General features: G+C 43.3%; 1 protein-coding gene across 1 annotated transcript; it reads right to left on the minus strand.

Moving 5' to 3' along the window:
* Positions 1-11,787: 11,787 nt before the first annotated feature.
* Positions 11,788-12,839, minus strand: LOC126541271 (cuticle protein 10.9-like). The gene has a single exon (XM_055076655.2). It carries the CDS (start codon positions 12,785-12,787, stop codon positions 12,350-12,352), a length of 438 nt encoding a protein of 145 aa, XP_054932630.1. The 5' UTR covers positions 12,788-12,839; the 3' UTR covers positions 11,788-12,349.
* Positions 12,840-20,937: the final 8,098 nt, after the last annotated feature.

Here is a 20,937-nt window from a genome sequence, read left to right on the forward strand (position 1 = left end):
CTCAAGGGCCGACAACCAGGGAACATCGTGATGGCGACCGTGCTGAGAGCTGCACTTGTTGGCGTCTTGATCTACCAGTCCAAGGCGCTCAGGTGCGTATGCTTCCATTCCTGACTGGAATCCACTGCGCCGCCGTGAATAAAATCAGTTAGCGTTCGTAGACGCTGCTGCCTGCACCCGCCGTGGTTGCTCCTTGGCTTTGGTGTGTTATGCTGCTAAGCACGAAGTTGTGGATGAAATCCCGGCCACGGCGACCGCATTTCAATGGGGCGAAATGCGAAAACACCGGTATACTTAGATTTAGGTGCACATTAAGGAACCTAAGGTGGTCGAAATTAATACGGAGTCCCCCACTACGACGTGTCTCAATCATATCGTGAATTCAGCACGTAAAACAGCATTTCATTAACTTCTTCCAAAAGCTAGGCAACTACTTGCAGCAATTTCTATACTTTGCCTATATAGGCACTCGCATGACGGGCACAAACAGACAAGAATCTGAGGCAGCTGTACATACGCGTACCGGCAGAATGGCCCTCTTGTCTCATTCACTCCATGGCACATGTGTGTATGAGCATGCCGTCGATCGCGTTCTTTGCAGAAGTCAATTTTGTTTTACATGAGGCTTTTAATTTCCTATTTATGTTCTAGTTACTTTGTTTTATCTGTAATATTAATTTTTATTCTCTGCTTCCCAGGCAGTGCGTGTGCCTCTCCATCCCGTTCCTACTCTTGCTGGTCCTCTGGCTGCTCATCTGGCTGGCGATGCCCCAGGCGGGAAGGGTGACGACTACCACCGCGAGTGCCGATACGTCCATAGTCGCTTTCGACACCACGCGCGTCCCTACGCAAAGCGAGGTGGCCAATGAGACGGCCCTGTTGGATGGTTTGGATGCGCTGTCTCTGCTAAGCGACATGACGGTGCCAAACCATGTTCTGGACATAGACTCATTCCCTGAATGACCGTGTCATTTTGAAAGCTCGTATCACGACGGCCTGGTGCAATCACGCATACTATTATAATCATCTGAAGACCTGTTCCTTCAACGTTATTGTACCACAGTTTTTTCTGTGACTGGAAACGCTCGGCAAAGAGCCTTCAGGTGCCATTTACAGTGTGAATACAACCATGAAAAATTAATTGACAAGCTATGTAAATGAAAGTGCGAAAATGCGCGTGCCTGAAAGAGCTCCTAACAGAAACAGATAAATTTACAGGCGCATTTCAACGAGTTATAGCCGGGGAAAGTATGTCGCATTTTTTTGTGTCTACACATGTTAGAAATTGCTAGCACAGGAAGAATATTACCTTGGGCAAATGGAAGATTACTGCGTTCATGATTGCGAGGATAAAGTAGCTCACTTATTGCATTCTCTAGTACAGGAAATTGAGAACCTTGGTGAAATTCATTTTGGTTGTTTGTTAAAATATAGAAATAAGGCAGAAAATTGCCATTTAATTGACCGTAACCTTCTGCCTAGAGAATCTGGCTCTTGAACGCTGACCAGATGCGGAGGGAGGAGGGCAGGGTAATGTGATGAACAGCACAGGGGGCGATGAAAGCTGGTATAATAGAAAGGAAGATGAGATTTTGTATTCTGCATGCAAGGTTCGCAACTGCGTCAGATTGTTTACCATAGATCACGTGTTTGGCGCTACACACAATGTTTGCTGCAAGTAAGCCGCATGCCATCACTGAAGTCGCTGTTCGTAGAGCAGCTGGATTGCGAGACTTGAATACCATAGAATGTCAGTCACGACAAGTTCAAGAGTATGCCTTGTTGGGAAGTCGGGGGACCCTGCGGTCACGAAGGTTCCATGGATGGTGCCGTGCCAGGTGCCGGGAAAAAGAAAGGTCCCGAGCGACGTCTAAGAAATGAGAAAAGGTTTTATATTCAAATGTACATAATTCACTTTTGAAAAACACGCCTTCAACTCTCGAAGCACACTCTTATCGCCTGTCAGCTTTAGGTGATCGAAAAACGGATGAGACGGAACATAATTGCTTGTCCGTAAGACTCAGGTGACGCTGATTTAGTCCCCTTGAGTAAACGACGAAGCGTGAATAGCACCCGAGACAGGTGCCCATCTGCCGGTGAAGCCTCCTTTGTTTCGTGAGATCACCAGACACAACATCCTCTAGCCGTAGGAGTGCCTCAGCGCTGTCGGCTAGCAGTCCATGCGCGCTATAGAAGATTAACAGATTCTGCCACAGCGCCACGCGCGGAATACACTGCAGCAGCGAGTATTCAAGTGTGTTTGCTGCAACACTATTTTCGCGGGAGTCCAAGCAGGCTACATCAAGGCCCTGCATGGGTGCCTGCGTGCCTGCATCTACACACATCAGGCGCGCAGTCGCATAAGCCCAGCACTCTGCTGCCGAGAAACGCTCCATTCGCTTGATAGTGGGCAGCTGTCCCCGAGTGATGCGGAGATCAGAATGCTTTTTTTTGTTCGAACTTTGCTATAATCTACATTTCTTTGAATTTTTACTTTAACCGATCTGATTACAGTATAACCCGCAACCTTACAACTGCGAAGTTTTATATAATGGACAGTAATGCTTGATTTACATGGCCTTAGTCTGGCTTAATACTCTTTCCAGCGGTTACCACCCGTGTATACACTAAGTAAGATTCACTCAGAATCATATGCACTCAGCGTCGTACGAAGTCTTGTTTTCTCAAAAACAATTGCAAACAAATGTGACTCAGACTTACTTGGACGCATTCAAGCTCACACAAGCTCCGATTCGCTTGGTTTCACACTGAGACTCATGCCCGCTTCTGCTCACCTCGACTCACTGAGGCACCTACGCGAACGCATTTCTGTACTCACTGGTGTTCATACGCACTTCAACTAACCCGAATTCTTAGGCTTGGGTCCACTCCGCAGTAATTTTGCCCAGACCATGTCCGGCTTGAACCCGCTCAGACTCATTAAGACACATACTATTTAATATGGGACTCAAGGAAGCTCCGTGAGGCTAAAACTCACTCTCACTCGTACTCACTGGCACTCACAGGGTTGCTTTGAGTCTGGCTTACGCTGAGTGGACTCATATGTCAGTTTACCGATGTTACGGTGCAAACTCGTCTATAGTTGTCATCGTCGTCATTTTTAATCATTTCTTTTTCTTCGAACTAAACTTACACAATGCTGAGTTGATTAGCAGTAGTCAAACAAGGTATGCCTCGTTAAGTCAAGTTTTTGACATGGGAACTTTTCTTCGTCAGGGCAGCAATCTGCCGCGGTACCGCATGGGGGCTAGACTGCGGTAGCTAGTGTTCAAGTGTTGCTGCCCTGACGAAGCCCTTTTGTCAAAGCATTAGCTTTGTTCGACATTCGATGTTCGATATTCTTTGTTCGACTACTACTCATTGTTGAAGCTTCCATCTTACTTTGAACATGTGTGTCGTTTGGATCCCTATGCTGAATTGCACGTTGAAGCACACTGGTTAAGGCCGACTTCTGATAAGGCCGAATGAGACAAGTTGGTGGGAAAACGGTTAGGCGAGGACGGACAGACAGACATACCGGGAAGTTGGTGAAGTTTCCGAGGGTCACTAACCATCGTAAAAATGTTTTTTGTAGATAAAAGAAAGCGCATCTTGTTTACCCGCTCACACGTAGGCGATTTCTATGACCTTGCGAATTTTATGTGTCTTTGCGTACCTTGAAAACTGCAAAGTGGTGGGGTCTGCGCATGTAGTGGCGACGACCGCGATGGTGGTGGTGATGATTATAATGATTAACATGATGACTCTAGTCCTCTGATGGCCAAGATATCATAGTGAAAATTGTGATATCAGCATGGGAAACTTAACGCATTGCCTACCGATGCGTTTCTAATATGATACGCTGGAGCGAATTCTCTGTTGTGGGTAGTTCATCAAACGAAGTTCTGCTTAATTTATTACTGTACTGATTACGTTTTCAACTCAAAAACCCTTTCATTGCGTTTTCTTTTTGCGAGTACTTCTCATGGCCTGAAAGCAGGAAATAATTGCGAGAACATTATATATTTAAATGCGGAGCTGTGTTTCAGCGCGTCAGAATTAAAGAAAATGGCACCCGCTGATGTGCGCTGCTTAGAGATAAATATTGGCCCCTGACTATTCAACAGGATAGACAGGAGTTACGCGGTTATATAAATTAACTAGATGAATTGTATTTCGAAGTGCAGAGCAATCAGTATACCAGCCGAGGAAAATGATGTTATACGCATTGCAAAGAAGTTGTTTTTAAGATGATGTGGTCATTATTTTAGAAGCTAGCTTGCTGCTGTCAAAATTAATGTCTTCAGAGCCGATCATTAAAGCCTGCCCATGTTTTTTCGACATCGCCAACGTGCTCGCGCCATCTTGGATCGCTGTCTGCAGCCCATCCAGGTAAAACATGATTTACCTTTCCCAATCACTCTAATGTTTGCATTTATAGCGACGATAAGGTGTCATATCTAAATACGCAGCATTACTTTGTCTAGTCAGAGCCAAGGTCACAGCAAGGTCACGCTCAAGGATGCAACGAATTACTCATAAAGATGTAGGCCAATTCCGGAGATCGTCAAACCCAAAGAGCTCTTGCCCCTGTATATGCTCCCGAAAGAAGTAGCGTTGCGCCTAACCTTTTGCTTTAGCCGTTCGCGCCGCTACTCTTCAAGCGCCATCGCGTGGTACCGACTTTTCGTTACCTTCAACGCCATCAACATCGCCATCTGCTCCTTCCGTAACGCGCATGACATTACATCAGTGACATGTATCGTGACGAATAGCATGACGTCAGGTGAATAACATGCATGTGTAACGTGTCATAACATAAATGGCATTACGTTCGTAACATGAAATCATGAATGACATGCATGACATGTCATGGCATGCGTACGTGAGATGCATCACATCGCAGGTCATGACAAAACAATGACATGCATGCATGGCATGACGAATGACTTGTCACGACATGACAAGCAAGACACTAATGACATGCACGCCTGGCCTCATTTGCTTGATATGAATGACATGGCATGTCATTGCATGCACGAGCCATATCTAGTGGCCCAAGCTAGCAACGCATGATATGATATGAATGGTGTGACATAACATGAGAAAAATGCATGTAGTGTCAAGCATGTCACTCATGCAAATCAGGTAATCGCATACACGTTGTCATTATTGTTATAGTATACATGTTATGGCATATTCATTTCATAATTATACATGCGTATCATACGTGCACCTCATAACATGTCATGCATACCATAAATGAATGTAATTCTTGTCACATAATGTTCTGCATGCTATGAAGTATAGTCATGCATATCATTATTAAATTCAGTTCAAGGTGATTTAGGTAATGAAACTACCACCACGGCGCCACAAGGGTGCCAAAGGATAAATGGATGGATGGATGGATGGATGGATGGATGGATGGATGGATGGATGGATGGATGGATGGATGGATGGATGGATGGATGGATGGATGGATGGATGGATAGATAGATAGATAGATAGATAGATAGATAGATAGATAGATAGATAGATAGATAGATAGATAGATAGATAGATAGATAGATAGATAGATAGATAGATAGATAGATAGATAGATAGATAGATAGATATGAAGACAGACTCAACGTGCCTAAAGTAAGCAAAAAATGATGCTTCGCATTTCTAAAGCCAGGTGTGGTTTTACCGCCTAGTATTGCAACAAATTGGTGGAAGTATGCTCAACTTTGCTCAATTTGAGTGCATGTAGCGTGCCCCCGCTGAAGTTAGCCAAGCTGCTGAAAGAAAAGGTTTAGAAAATATGGTAAAATATACAATTTTACTATACCTACCCTCTTCAGTCGTCAGACCACTGAAACTTAACACCGCAAGGCTTATAATAGTTTTTGCACCGTGATTTCTTAAATATGTCTTTTTTTTTCTTTACACATATTGACTAACGTATGCTGGCACACGCGGCATACAGGGGCGTTATGAAGAGCCACCACTGCGCGCTACCACGCGGCCTCTCGTCTTGTTTTGGTGTGCGCAAGGGAAGCGGCACAGGTTAAGGTTCGGAGAGCTCACATGAGCGCTAGGTGCCAAGAAAAACGGACGTACTCGAGAAGGCTTGCTCATTTTTCCGTCTCCTAGGCAGCCACGCGCAACGGAATTGCACTCTTCCAAAGAGAGGAAACTCCCCACGATCGGCTCGGGGGATTTCAGCGCTTATCTCTTGAACAAGGCCAGCCAGTGGTTCCAGCTTTACTCGGAGAAAGTGTTTGGCGCCACCCTAAACACCGCAAACGGAGTGCTGCTACACAACGTGGCAGTGTCAGCGACTACGTGCTCACCAGAGCGGTCGATCTAGCCACTTGGAAGTACGTGTCATACTTCAGTACGCATACGCCGCTATACTATTTGTACTGGGTAGCATCAATGGCTGCTGAACAAGCATGAAAGAAATAACTTAAAAATAGCACCTAAGAAAAAAAAACTTACCCACATAGTTTCGTTGTCTATACCAATGAAAAATGCTTCGCATGGCATGGATAATTATCAATCATGATCTATGCCCTGTGGTTCGGGTGCTTGTTTTGTGCTTGTTCTTGATTGAAACGAATGTTGTTCTATATGTTGTATGCGTGATTGCGAAGAATGTGTGCACTTTTGTTTCAGTTTGCTGAGTATCTTGAAGCCTGCTTCATGCACCTCCGACGCGGGTCGGCCCTCTATTGCACTATCTCCGGACAGGGTCCACACTTTTGTCCACGGACATGGACACGGACAATGCCGACCAACGAGAGGCTAACGGCTTCCGGTATAACGCTGTCGAGCCCTTTCGGCACGTATGCGTCATAACTCTGCCGACCCATTTTCACTGAGGATCCGTTTCGGTGACATTTTTAACGACCCGTTGCACGCCTCCGTGATCTTCTGCATGGCGTCGCGAGCCAAGCAAGGGAAAGTGGACCAATTAGAGACCCCGACATTACACTTATCGCCCGGTTATCTACTTTCGCTTCGCTAGCCTGACCCCTCCCAAACTCTCTCCACTTCGGTGTCCTCGCTGCGTTTTGTCAGTCGATTAGACAAGGAGAGCCTGTTGCACGAGGCAATGCCATTCGCTTTCAAACCAAGCAAAATAACACATCCTGTTAACAAAGACAGCGTTTGATTAGGCTGTTCAAGCAAAGTTACGGATAATCGCCCATACTTGCGTTGGTAGGCCTGTAAATTTAACGTTTAGAGATTGGAATGAAGTCATCTAGAGAAAATATTTACGTTATAGCGGCGTACGTCTAATTATTCTGCACGGCGTATTTGCTTTTTACACATTGTTTTACGCATACAACGCTTGTTACGTGCAAAACGAAATAGACAAGTCTGATTAGAAGAATAGCGCTGCACTCGTGTTCTAAGTATCGCGCTAGGCGTCAAGATAAACCTTCGCCAACTCACTCAGCTTAGCAACATCACGGAACACTTTTTTTTCATTCATTAGTACCATCTAGAATTAATGTCTTAATAAATGCAGTGCTCTTCAAATTCGCGTTATAAACGACATGAATGACTCCCACTTTCACCTTGACATGAAATTTAGCGCACGGGCAGGCTTGAGCACTGGTAAGGCCTAACCACATAAGCGGAAATATTCCCGCAGCAACGACTTATTGTTTGAAGAAGACGCAATTTAGAAATCACCTTTTTTAAGCAGTTTTGGTACTATGAAAAACAAGTTGCAGCGGATGTTTTTCTCACCGCACTCGGTCATCGCAAGGCCGACGAGTACCTGGCCACACTTCAACCCTAACGTCATGTACTTTTGTGTTAGTTCACTGGTCCATATGTCGCGTGGTGGTGCCACGCCAGTCGGCAAAGCACGGGGTTCCCATGATCTCGTATTCAAGAAAAAAAAACTAGAAATCTTGCCGCCTATTATGGAAACTGCCGTTTGCTGGCAGCTGGCGCACGCCAAACTGTGGACAACAAGGCTACGTTCCGGCAGTGTTGTGCGCATCAGTAAAGATCCTCCTTCAAAAGGTTGCTGTGCCCATTCTGATGCACTCGCGGTGGAATGTATTGTCACACTGTTCATAACACCAATCGAACACTGTTGCGTACTGAGTGCGTTTGCACTTTTGGAAGCTGGACTTTTTCTTCTTTTAATCTTTCCGTCCCCTTTTCCCTTTCCTCAGTGTAGAGTAGCCAACCGGGCCCAGTCCTGGTGAACCTCCCTACCTTTCATTTATCATATGCTCTTTCTTTATAGGTTAATGTATGTGTTAATCCGTGCGACGGAGCTGCAAGTGTCGTTTTTAAACAAAAAGCCACAGTATGCATAGAGCAAAAGGGGCCCTGTGGCGCCGCTTCTCTTCGCAGCTGTAGTTTTCCCCTGTGTTGCTCGCTTCTTTTGCACCCAATTTTCTGTAATGGGGCAACCGCTATAGCATTCTAGCCTATCTTCGCCAACGCTGAAGACATGTGTCTGGACCGACAGCTGATAGTACGAACTGGGGACAGCGACAAACGCGCTTATCGATTTCGCACTTTTTCTCACGCCATGCGCTGTGAAGAACTTGTAGGGCTCTTTATGTATAGCATTGCACTTCCTAGTGTCCACGCCTTGTTTTCCGTAGTCGGCGTTCATGAGGTCAGTTGCAGTACCTATAACAGTCACGATATTGAGTGAGTCAGCGTAACCAAGCTGCATACCCCGTTTTATTACAAGCGCTTGTTAGTGGGCTCTAATTTTAATTTCAAACAATTGTGCGAATATTTTCATTCGCTTATGATATGGTTTCAGCACACTCTGAAGAAAAAGGAACGACGCGAGACTAAGGTAGAAGTATAAAAAAAATGAGTAGCACTTTTACTAGGTCGTTGATTATGCCATTGTTGGGGTTAGTATTTCATCGTTCTCCTGAAAATATATGGCTAATCAAGCCCATTTTAAACCTTCGAAGCTCTTAAGGAAAGGAGAGCGCTGTAGCTGGACAAAGCATTCCCCAACGGCCTTAAATATCAGTCAGGGACGCAGCACGTGATGGGATGTTTTCTATTTCTCCTAATTCGTAAAATATACCCAACCAATTGTAAGATGTTGGAGGGGTCAGCGTGTTGTTTGCCATGTAGTGTGGACTGACATCATGGACTTAACAAGGTCATCAAAGAAATAAAACATGAGGTTACAGAGTTATCACATGAATAGCCCATTGAGTTGGTTTATGAAATACTCACGAGACTAACTTAGCCGCACCTCGGCCCCTTACTTTGGCGTCGCAGGAAGTGTCTAAACCTACGTCAGTTTTCTGACGAAGATTATCCGGACATAGAGCATATGCCATCTCACAGGTCTTTTTCAGCTTGGTCTGCTAGAAACAAGGCTGATCTTTCTGTACAATATATTATAATTGTACCGCTGTTAAATTATCTTAACTCAAAGAAAACAATTACGTTGTTAATACTGGTGCTGAAATGGACTGACCAACACGAAATAGATACTTCACGAATTTCAGTGGGCGTCTAATGCACACGACGCGTAACATGAAGCATAAGATTCTACCAGAAACAAGTACACCACTTCGTTAACATACGTTAATTAACTGTTCAAAGAAAATTCCTATACTGCCCGCGTCACAAAAGCAACTTCGATTTCAATACGAACATAATATTAATCTCAGTACACTCGCACTCGTCATTACACTTATATGTCGGACTAGACTGGCTTCCCCCATAGAGTTATCCACCAGTTTGTAGGTGCAGATTTTATGCGTACGGCGCTCCTGTGTATATAGACAATTTTCATGCTTATAAACGGAGTTCCCAAAAGACTTCCGGTTAAGCCCTCAGGAGCAACACAAGTTACAATAGCCTATAAACTTAGAGGACCCTCCAGCTGGCACCAGTTTTGCTGCAGATTTGGAGTGCTTGACAATTGAGTTATATTGTTAAGCATAAAAAAAAAAGCCCGTACATGAGCTCGACGTGTGGCGCATGTTCTTTTATATCTGAAAAGATCAAGAATATGTGCCTACTGTATATTATGTGGCAAAGTACTTTTTTTTTTCTTGGCTAACTGGACTCTCGGAAATGGCTGACCGGAAGTTCTCTGGGATCATGAACGCTCTGCTACCCCATCACAGATGCAAAGGGTCTATATTGTCTATGGGCGACATGATCACCAGGAAGTCGTCGCAAACCGACAATGAGCTGTACACGTAAGTACACTAGCCTACATGGAAATCGGCGGCTACCACCAATAAAAATCCCGCACTTTTCCAAGTGCACGAAACGCAAAAAAGAAAAGTTGATATTTGCTAAGATTATTCTGGAGCATAAAACCTTCATGAATCTCTTGCGTGCACTTCTCTTACCTTTTTAAAGCCGTGGAATCACTGAATACAAAACTGAAGCTTGATGTCACCTTCGATTTTGTGCATATGTCATTCCACATGTAAGCAGTGGCAATCGTAGCCAGCCTTGTGTCTGTGAAATAACTCTCGCACACCTTTGTTGGAACGGTTATGTACTGGTACAGAGTGCAGCACTAGATCACATTTACTTGGGGCTATATAGTTCTGCATTTCTATAAACATTTGGATGCACAGGTACGCGGCAGATACACCATCTAACAAATACAATGTAAAATATTTGTACTCTTGCTTTTTTGCCTTCAGCAGCTCAGCTTACTTATCGAAAAATTCAGTTACACTTAAGTGACCTGTCAACAAGGATATTCTATTAACGCAAACACTGAATGCAGAGCACATCTAAAAGAAAAAAAGTATTCTAAGCGTATTATCATATCCGTTCGATTGTTAGTTGTCAGCACGTTTAGGCATTTTACACAACTTGTAGCTTAGACGCTAACACATGAACAAGACAAAAAATGCCAGAAAATATAAGTAATCACTCCGACATTTCTGAATACGCAAGAAGGAAATAATGAGATCGCATGCACCATTTCAGGTAGTGTTCAGCCACAATTGTCGAGATAATATTTTCTATGACAAGACGATATCGGCAACTTTGCCTATGTCTTAGGAAACAACACATTGAATTAGTGAAACTGATGCCTCTTAGTACTAACGTAACAAAATTAAGAACGACAACAGGTGTTATACACAGAGAGATACATAGAGTACATATGACCAAACTTTTCTAGGAACAAAATTTACTATCTACAAAGGGCTTCCCCTCTCACTATGCGTTCTAATTTCAAATAATTTTACAATAACAACAAGACAACATATCCGTCTCATACATTACAGACCTCCCACATTCTACCACATTCACTTCAAGTGTGAAGGTTCGGCCCTTTCGTGTTGATATTTTCAAACTGTAAATTGCACCTACCTAACTCCAGCTTAATTATTCTTTATACAACTTATCAGCACTTCATAAGTAAGCAGTTCCTTGGACATAGAGAACCGTATGCAATAGCAACGTGTTGCATGTATACAATTCTTCACAATATATATTTTTGAACAAGGCATGTCCATTCAGTATGGCATGGTTCTTTCAATTTCTTCGGCAGTGAAAACATGGAACTCAACAAAAAGGTCTGATGACGGCAAATGTAGGCTAGCAACACTTATTAAAAGGGATTAAACCGGTTAACTGGTGGAAACACTTGGTAATATGGTGCCAAAGTTTGTTGCCTGCCTCATTTAATCTACAAGTACAGCAGTAGTAACTGAGTGTTATAAAAGCAATAACTTAAAAATAAATTGTTGTGACAAGTAGAACTAATTGATTTGCCTACAATCTGGTAAGCGAACGCTTACAGCTCTGCTAGCAATGAAATATGCCGTTCTGCATATTTTGCCCTGGCAACCCTCACTTTCACACATTGCAATATGAATGCTGCTTGCAACGACTTGTGTGTGGAGTGGACAATTAAAAGTCATGGTCGCCCGTACCATAGACCCTAAACAACTATATGTACAGAAATATTCGAATATAGAGCCACTGGCTTTGCATTTCTGTCATCGATTCACAAGGAGCCTCTAGCGCTCCCCTGTCGCCAACTATGGTTAGTGAAAAAAGTAACCAAATATCTTCACCAGCAAGGTATCTCATTTTCTCGTTGAAAGCAGCGTCTACGCAGCCGTACTAATTGAGAGCCGGCTCGGGTCGTTACGGTGGCAACATATACAGTTTTGAAGGCGGACGACTGACTTGCCTTTTCCTATAAATTAGTCATATCTAGCTTAGAAACGAGCTGTTCATGGCATCACCTATTGCTGTACACAAAAAAAAAAGAATTAGAATAGCAATGTCCACGGTGCGACAGGAAAATGAGGCACGTTATTTTCGCGTCATTGCAAGCTCCCAGCTGACAGCAGCCGTGGCACGTAATTTACACTTTGGCGCCGTCCCCCTGTACAAGCGTGGCATTGCTGTGGTTATGTGGCACCCTCTTCTTCTTTTTCTTGCCTTCAGCGACAACAGTCGGCGGTGGAGTGACTGGCGGCAGCCTGGCAAGCAGCCTTCCGAGCGTCGAGTCCAGTTCAACCTTCTCCCAGTGGTGCATGTGGATGACCGCGTCGGCGGGGTACGAGGTCTCGGTGCCGGGTTCGTTGGTGCACACGAACACGTGCACACCCGTGGCGTCAGCCAGGTAGTGCACCTGGCGGTACAGGCCCTTGGCGTCCATGTAGCCGTACGTGCCCATCCGCACGTTGTCGGCGTCCGTGATCTCCAGCCTGTAGATGCGCGTACCGTGCTCGTCCGTGTGGTCGTAGTTGATAGTGTACGGAACGTCCGCCTCCTTGGGGAACAGATTGAAAGCACACATAAAACAACTGCACACGAAGTGCGACCAACGTTTAGTGTGAACACGTGAGCTAAACTCAACTTAACTTGGCCAGTACTTATACTAAGCGTTTGCCGCTCTGGCTGCAGCTAGCGTACTCGCGATCTGCGGAAACCCACACGCGATTCACGTCTTTACAGGTACGTATGCGGACTCCTTAGCCACACCACAGCTGCAACGTTTGTAGATCAAAGTGCGTAGTTTATGGTCTGTTTATTATGCTAAACTAATAATGACACATACCATAAATATTTATATTTCCCTCCGGAAAAAAACTAAGCGAGCATTTCACACACGCCCTTCAGTTTAAACACTGAACCCAAGGTATAGGACTGAAAAAATAATTATGAACACCCAAATAAGAATGGCTTAGTACTTATGCCTTTGCTCTGCTGCACATGAGGTAAATTTTAAGGCAAATTTTGAAATCCGTGAGTAAATTACAGGCGCTATTAAAATTCCGAACACCCCCCTTTCAGACACGCAGTCTCCATAAGAATACACAATTTTGCTATGAACATCTTGACCAATGGCTGAATGATCAATGTTAACATAACGCTGTACAAAGTAAAAGCAACGCCTTAAGTCACTTTAGCTAGGAGAGTTACGCAAAACAATGGTAATTTAGGAGGCAGTCTGCAAGGTTTATGCAATCATACTCAGTCTATCTTGGTGTAACAGATTCTCCAGTTCTTTTTATGACATGTTAAATTTTATATAAGAAGTCAATATTCACAATAAATTATTGTTTGTAATGATGCCCACCAACCCGATGAGACGTTACAAAATGTTTTCTTTTTCTTTTTTTTTTTTGCAGAGCCTGCACCTCGCTTTGAGGAAAAATATATTGAAGGGATGCAGGACACTAATTAATAATTTGTCACTGTAGGGGTTGCCGGCATTTCTGAAACACTCACAAAGTTTCCCATTGTGCACCGAAGAACAAGAATGTAAATAATTTCATATTTAGAGCGATTGATTGAAATGTTATGGCTTATGTGCACTGGTAGTTTGATTTGTTTACAGTGTTTATGAGATCATGAAATTAATAGCCAAACGCTCGGTTCCTTCAAATGTCTGTGCGTTACATGCTGTACGTAGTTGGTGTTCCAGGTCTCGGTGAACGCAGGTAGCAAAGTTTTTTTTTTTTTGTATAGGGTTGAAATAATGAAAATATCATCGGTAATGTAATTTCTAAACTTGAACAGAATCAGTAAATTAGTTTTTGTAGAAAAATAAATACAGTCCTATCGCGGTAACGTTTAAGTTTACCTTTAGTTGCAATTAACCTATAACATAAAGGTTACTTCGTTACTAAACCAACTTGATATTTGTGTTTGTGCTAATTTCCGTCACGGCTAGAGGTTAAATGTGTCGAAGTATAGTCCTGGCTCAAGATATCATATCAGGATCGAAGTGCGACAGAATAATCAGCAAACTTCCAATCCATATAGTAGGTCCCCTGAGCCACGAATTCCAGCTTTCTTATTATAAGTAACAATCTAAATGTTACGAGACATTTGGCGTTGCAGTAACATTCAAAATAGTATATATACTATTGTGGCTCTGTGGCGCCCGCGCTCAATTTTGTTGCGCCTTTTTGAGGAGTAGGTGGCATTTTATGTCTTCATATCCTTGAGGTGGAACAGGAGATGTTGCGGTGCGCTTGAGGTATAGTTGCCTGCAAGACGCAATGTTTCTTTTTTTTTTCGCTTAGGCTGAGAGGGACACAGGGACTACCTTTTCCCTGGAAACCGCACTAGGTGGACACGTGAACTATTTCGAAGCGCAAGCGCGTGTAAAGGCAGCGTCCGCAAAGGAGTGGCCGAGGGGCGTCCTCCGCGAGAGCGCACATTTCTCCGCGCATGGTTGTAGGCTGCCTAATACGGCCGCAGAAAGGAGCGCGTAAGAAAGAAGAGGCGCAAGCAGAAAGAAGCGCGAAAGAAGGAAGAGACACACCTTTGTTGCTAGGCGAGAACTGCCTGGGCGGAGCATGCGCAGAGCAACGGGGCTTTTGTGAAACATACCGCAGAAAGAATCCCGAAAGAAAGAAGATACGCATCCCCGTTGCTGGGCGACACCGGCTCTACGGAGAATGCGCACAGTGGTTTCCATCTGGGACCTCCAGCAAGCCGATTTAAACATTTTAATAGGACAACCGGTATACTGTAGCAAGTAACCTCTATATTTAAGCAAAGGCACTCAATACTGTATGCCTATACTCAAGGATGAAGACTAGAGGTTATTGCAACCTCTAGTCTAAGTGCACGCCTACTTCCTTTTAATAGAAGTTAACTTTGTGAAGGTTGATCTTTCACTTACAAATTAAAGGTGCCTAAATTTGTGAGAATATACTCCTTTAATAAACGTTACCGTCCTAAAAGTGTATGCAAGCATTTCTGAGCGTTAAAAAGTTATTTTACAGTCTGCGCATAGGAAGTTTGCCCAATATTCTGAAAGAATTGAAGGTGCCAGAAAATTGATGTTTTATTTAAGTAATGGATATCTTATATGGAATGGTAAAGTAAATTTTAAACTGCGTCAGATGATTACGGGGCTTGGAAAAATTATTAGTCAGATAAATGTTCTAAAGTGTTATTCATCCGCTGTATGTAATTTTTTCGAGTATACTAGAATAACTGTACTTGACAACGAGTTCACATTCGCAGAAACTAGGGAAAATGCTAGGGGAAATGTGTGGAGATTGTATAACGTGTTTCGCTTGATTGTGAGCATTTCATATAATTGCTTGGCACTTGGTTTTCACAATTTTTCTGACTATCACAATGCGCGCAGCCTCAGGTGTATCCGTCTAACTGAACGAAGTACGTTGTTTGTACTTAGAATAAATGGGCACATTCTGGCTTATGTAGAGGCGAAGTTCCATGTGCGTAGGCTAATTATGGCCTGTGAAATAAGTTACGTATGCAAAAGGTTAGGAGTGCGATATGTGTGCTTTACGAACATCGCAAAATTTAGTCCACTGTCCTTCGAAAACTATGACCGCCACCGAGGTAGAACTTGATCAAAAGAGGGGGAAATTATCGCGGATGCGCGTGATATGAAATGTGTGTGACCAAATTTTAGCCATTGTAAAAACATACATTCCTTCACCAAGTGCTTGAAGGCGTTATACAGTCGTATTGAGCATTAAGTCCTATAGCGTCCGCAAAAAACTCTACATAACACTGAGTTCGATTTTGGTAAAATATAGCAGGCGGTAGGAGTGGGAAGGGGGCATGTTAAGTTTAATGAGCGGCAAATTTTAGCATTCAGGCTTAATTATGAACTTTGAAATTATTACCTTATCACTCGTTTTCTCTTTACTTTTCGTGTGCTGAGGTGCCTGTTTTTTAAAACGGACTCTTCAACGTGACTCCTTGATCCAAGCAAGTCATTGTAGTCATATTTCGTGTATTTAAATTGGTGGCATATAAAGGATGATGTGTAGGTGATGTTCGAAGGGTATGGGTTAATTACAATCTTCGCAGTCAATTAAGCATTCAAGCACTTCAGAGTGCAACTCTGTTTTACAATTAGTGTAGAATTTAGTATGCTGTACTGGGCAATCATCTTCTCAACTTTTACTCCACGATCAACTTCTTTATATGTAACACATTCTTTAAGCAGCGCAAACACCGCTACACACATAGGCCTCCTCAGGTGGCCAGTATAAAAATCAGACTGACTGTATACTAAGCAAGTAACAGATAGAAAAGCTCAGTAATTCAGTGTAAAACACTCCCTGGTACTGATTATGGGTCAGATCCTCAACTACTAATCGCAGAAGTACTTGTTAGACTACGAAAGATTAAAGATACAGCTATACCTACTCGTTACAAGCTTGATTATTTTTTTCTTAATGTAATGCAGCTGTGAACAATCGGTTTTAACATTTGGATCTCATTGTCAAGGTAGCACTCGAGCTCTGGAACGATATCAAAAAAAAAGTTTACCGAATAAGCCGATAAAAGAGAGAAATAGCGGTGGTTGCCAAAGAAAGCAGTTACCATATCACAAGTAAGGAAGTTGGCCAAAGCAAAGGGTGACACAGCGTACACAAGAAAACTAACTGCCAAGTTTCCAAAACCGACAAGAATAAACGAGGAAGACTGATTAAGGGCACAGTCTAAGCTAATATAGAAATGCAATTGGAAGGGAAGAACTAGACACCTCTTCAACAAAGTTAAGAAATCACAGGTGTTTTTAACCTAAAAATAATGCAGCCCTTAACACGCAGGGACAGCATCTAATGATGACGCAAGACATAAAGAAAAGATAGATAGAATACACAGAAAGTCTATTTGAGAAAAGTATGATGGAGGAAGAGTTCTGCGTAGATATTGTATATGAGCTAGAACCAACAGCCTTAGAAGACGAAGTTAGACAGGCTTTACAGCGGTTACCTGCCTAGGAAGTATGTGGTCCAACCAACAAGCCCTATTGAAAACGTTAAGGAGACCTTACCAGAATCAACAAAAGTGATCACTAAATTATGTCACCGAATATGGAAGACAGCAGAATGGCCAATAGGCTGGAAAAGGTTTATTTTTATTCCACTGCTTAAATAAAGGAGATGCCAGAGAATGTTAAAACTGTAGAACCATTGCGTTAATACCTCACATAAGTAAATTACTATTCAAAATACAGCAGGAAAGGTAAGAACCATGCCCAAAAAGAGACATGGTGATGAAGATAGTTTCTGAGAGCCATTGATGAAGATCGTTTTCGACATGATGTTTTGTATGTTCCATGCGTGATTCCAACGAGTTTAAGCACTTTTCGCTTCGCTTTTTCCTGCCTGCTTAGGTGTGGCAGTTTCAGGATAGATATTATTCAAGAAAATTCGACAGAAGCGCCTAAAGTAAGCATTGGCAGCGTGAGCGGGAAAGGATTTTGGCTTTAAAAAGTACAAGACGTATTTCTGCTATTTCCACGCAGGTTCTTGCTATCATTCGGCAATGCATAGTACATGCTTTTGCTTTGATGAAGCGTACGTTGAAGTTGCTGTTTTACTTCGTTAGGCTAGTGAATAAATAGACCAGTGGACTTTAATAAAATCTTACAATCGGCTATCATTTTAGGTTCAGCCCTGTTCTGCCGGTTGTTTCAGCATAAACATGGGTAGCTTTCAGTTCCTCGGAGCTGCTTCCTTCACTAAGAATTACTTACATTTCGGGGTCACTGTATCGGTGACCACTCAGTAAAAAAAGTGCATTCTCCCTCGTCAGGTCTTTATCCGAACCCCCGAGATCTCTATCTCTCTCGATCTCTATCAAGACTAGCAGCTGCAGGATCCAAACAACAAATCGATAAAGTAACAACGTCTTTACACGTTTCTATAAATAACAAAATCCCCATATCACAAACAATACATACTGAGCTCAAATACTACCTCAAGGGCAAGATTTCGGCGCGTAAGAAAAATCCGAACTTACATTGTCATCAGCTGCCCTCCTCATGAGATGACCCTGAACCAACGCAGCAGACACTGCACACACCGCAAGAATCTACTTGTGGAGATGCTATTTTCACGCTCCGTTCAGAGTATTCACATAATCTTAAGGTTGTCAAGCACAGACCACGGAAACCCACCTTTAGAAGCATCCTTCTTTTTGGTAAGTCGCTCTGTCGATATCCTCGAACGAGTGACCGCCGAGTGCCGCTTTTCACTCACCAGACCACGAAGTAACCCGCAGTCTTCATTCGCACCTCACCGGTCGTGATAGCATGTCGTGGACAGGTCGAAATGCAACCAATGCAAGCGTAGACACTTTACTTGGAGAGAGGGAGATTGAGAGAGCGCGCGGAACACCAGCTGAGCACAAGCTCAATTAAAAACTAAGAATGGAAGAGTGTCTCAAAACGAAGGGATTGTTTAGCGTTTTTTCTTGTTCTAAAATATATTGGGACGCTCACTTCCTCCCCAGGGCCTTGAACGAGTGACGCCAAATTCCTTGCTCAGCGTCTGCAGCGCAGGTTGGGCGCATTAACCGACCTTGGCGTTTGTGGTGATCCTTTTGAGGTGGTTCTGATGTATAACACGCTCGGGGACAATACAGAAATGTGCTAACGGTTCGGCGCGTCTTCTCCTCTTCCTCCTCCTCCTCCAAAGATGCGGAGAAGTCGCCTTCCTACGAGTGCCATTCCGAACGCCTAAAACTGGTATGAAGCTCGTGTGGTCATTAGACTTTCAAATGAGAGGACACTTAGAATTTCTCCCTGCCACTGCGGCCAATGCACGTTAGAAAACGAGGAAAAACAAAACAAGAAATGGAAATGGTTGAAAGCCTTCTACTGAGGCTAGCGTGGCTAAGAAATATTAATTGGTTATCCGCGTACGGCCTCTTGGTATTCGACGGGCCCACTGCCGATCACTATCCAGCTCAAGGCATGCAGGTCCGTACGAGACAGGAATAAGGAGACGGACGCTTTACCATCGGCGACGTTTCTGTGTGATCGGCGAAAGGGGCAGCTACGAGTTTTGAAATGGGTGACGGACATTTAAAAACAAAGAGAGCATTGCGCTTCAGCTCATTCTTTTCAGACACGTACACGTAGGAAACGCGCAAGTCCCATGCAAGCCACCCTGTCCAAGTGTTGATGGTTATAGCTATGAACGGCTGAACATTTCGTCACGTTTCGGCAAACGCGCAGGTTATTTCCCATCGTCTTCAACAGTGTCACGGAAAGCTAATAAGCGGAAAAAGCGTTTGCGGAAAGCTACTAAGTGGAAAAGGCGACCATGCCCATTGCGTGGCTGTGACTTTGCATTCTAGCGGGTCTCCCATTGTCTCTCCGCATTCTAGTGGGACCTTGGCTGCATTGGCAGTGAAGATCTGATCCTGAAGATCTCTAATCCGTGTGAGTGTGCCTTTTTGCAGAACTTGCCAGACAAATCAGGCCTTCCTGGCTGCCACTTTCGAATCTGCAGGGCTCAGCCAAACAGAGGAAAGGGTGAATAAAACAACCGACTAGGCGCATGGATATTTTCGTGTAAATGAATATTTAATTAAACAGTTCAGTCTTGTCTTCTTCCGAAGCACCAAAAGTAGAACACATCAAAAAGAACGTTTTTTTCTCCTCGATGAACGCCGACTACATGTACGTATATAGTCATGTATATGGCAATACTGGCTATACTGACATGACTATACGTGTAAGCAATATGTGCTTTACATGTACATATAACTTGTATTCTTCTCACGTTTTAAGCCGCAAGGGAAACCATTGAATTAAAAAAAAAAATACATAGACACACAACGCGCAACCTATTTAACATTTGTTCGTTTATTTATCTGCATCAAGGCTGGTCGTTTTCTGTATTGCTTGTGCCAAATATAAATCGCCAGCTTAAATTTGTTGTGATTTTCATCTGTTCAGCTTTCTGGGGCTTTATATCTACTCTTGGTCAACCAGGCTTAGCGGTTCTCCGCTAGCTGCAAGAATGTTATGGTCATCGTCGTCATTTAGGAATGTAAAGGGTTATATTTTCCTAACTGGATATTTTTCCAAATATAGGCACGTATACTTAAAACTCTGCAATCGATTGCAATGTGAATGCGCCCTGATCGAATCGCAGTGATCCCATTTGTAAGAGCACAGGCTTCTGTATGCGCCGTAAGAGAGTAGAAATCTTGGCGGTTTGCTTTGATAACAACGTTCAGAAAGTAGCATAATACCAATTTAGTCCCAATGCTCATTCTAGGCAACAATGGTATGGTACATACAGTGACCTACTTCAAAGAAAGTGGAGGATAATTGCAACCACTTCTAAGAACGTTATGTCCTGTATCTTGTATAGTAGGTATGCTGGTATAGTCATTAGGAAAGATAACGACAAATTGCTCGTATCCAAACGTAAGGCATGTCTTGAGTAAAAAAAAAAAAAAACGCATTTCGACCGATACGCACGCTCACGTCACTAATAGCCAACGTTCTTTTCTTCTTTTTTTTTCATTTTTGGATTTGGACCGGAGACGATTGCCTATATCAACGTTTCTGATTAACGCTGGTGCTCTAATTCTCATTATGCGGAGGCTTGCAGTATAATGTGACGCTGTAGTGACGCTGAAGAATTAGGCACCGGCACAATCATGAGTCACGAAACTAACTTCATTGAGCGAACTTAA

This window comes from Dermacentor andersoni, chromosome 2, assembly GCF_023375885.2.
Source record: "Dermacentor andersoni chromosome 2, qqDerAnde1_hic_scaffold, whole genome shotgun sequence".
Classification (NCBI taxonomy): domain Eukaryota; kingdom Metazoa; phylum Arthropoda; class Arachnida; order Ixodida; family Ixodidae; genus Dermacentor; species Dermacentor andersoni.

Coding starts and splice junctions, on each gene's coding strand:
- LOC126541271 (XM_055076655.2), bottom strand. CDS start 12,787: ATGTGTGCTTTCAATCTGTTCCCCAAGGAGGCGGACGTTCCGTACACT.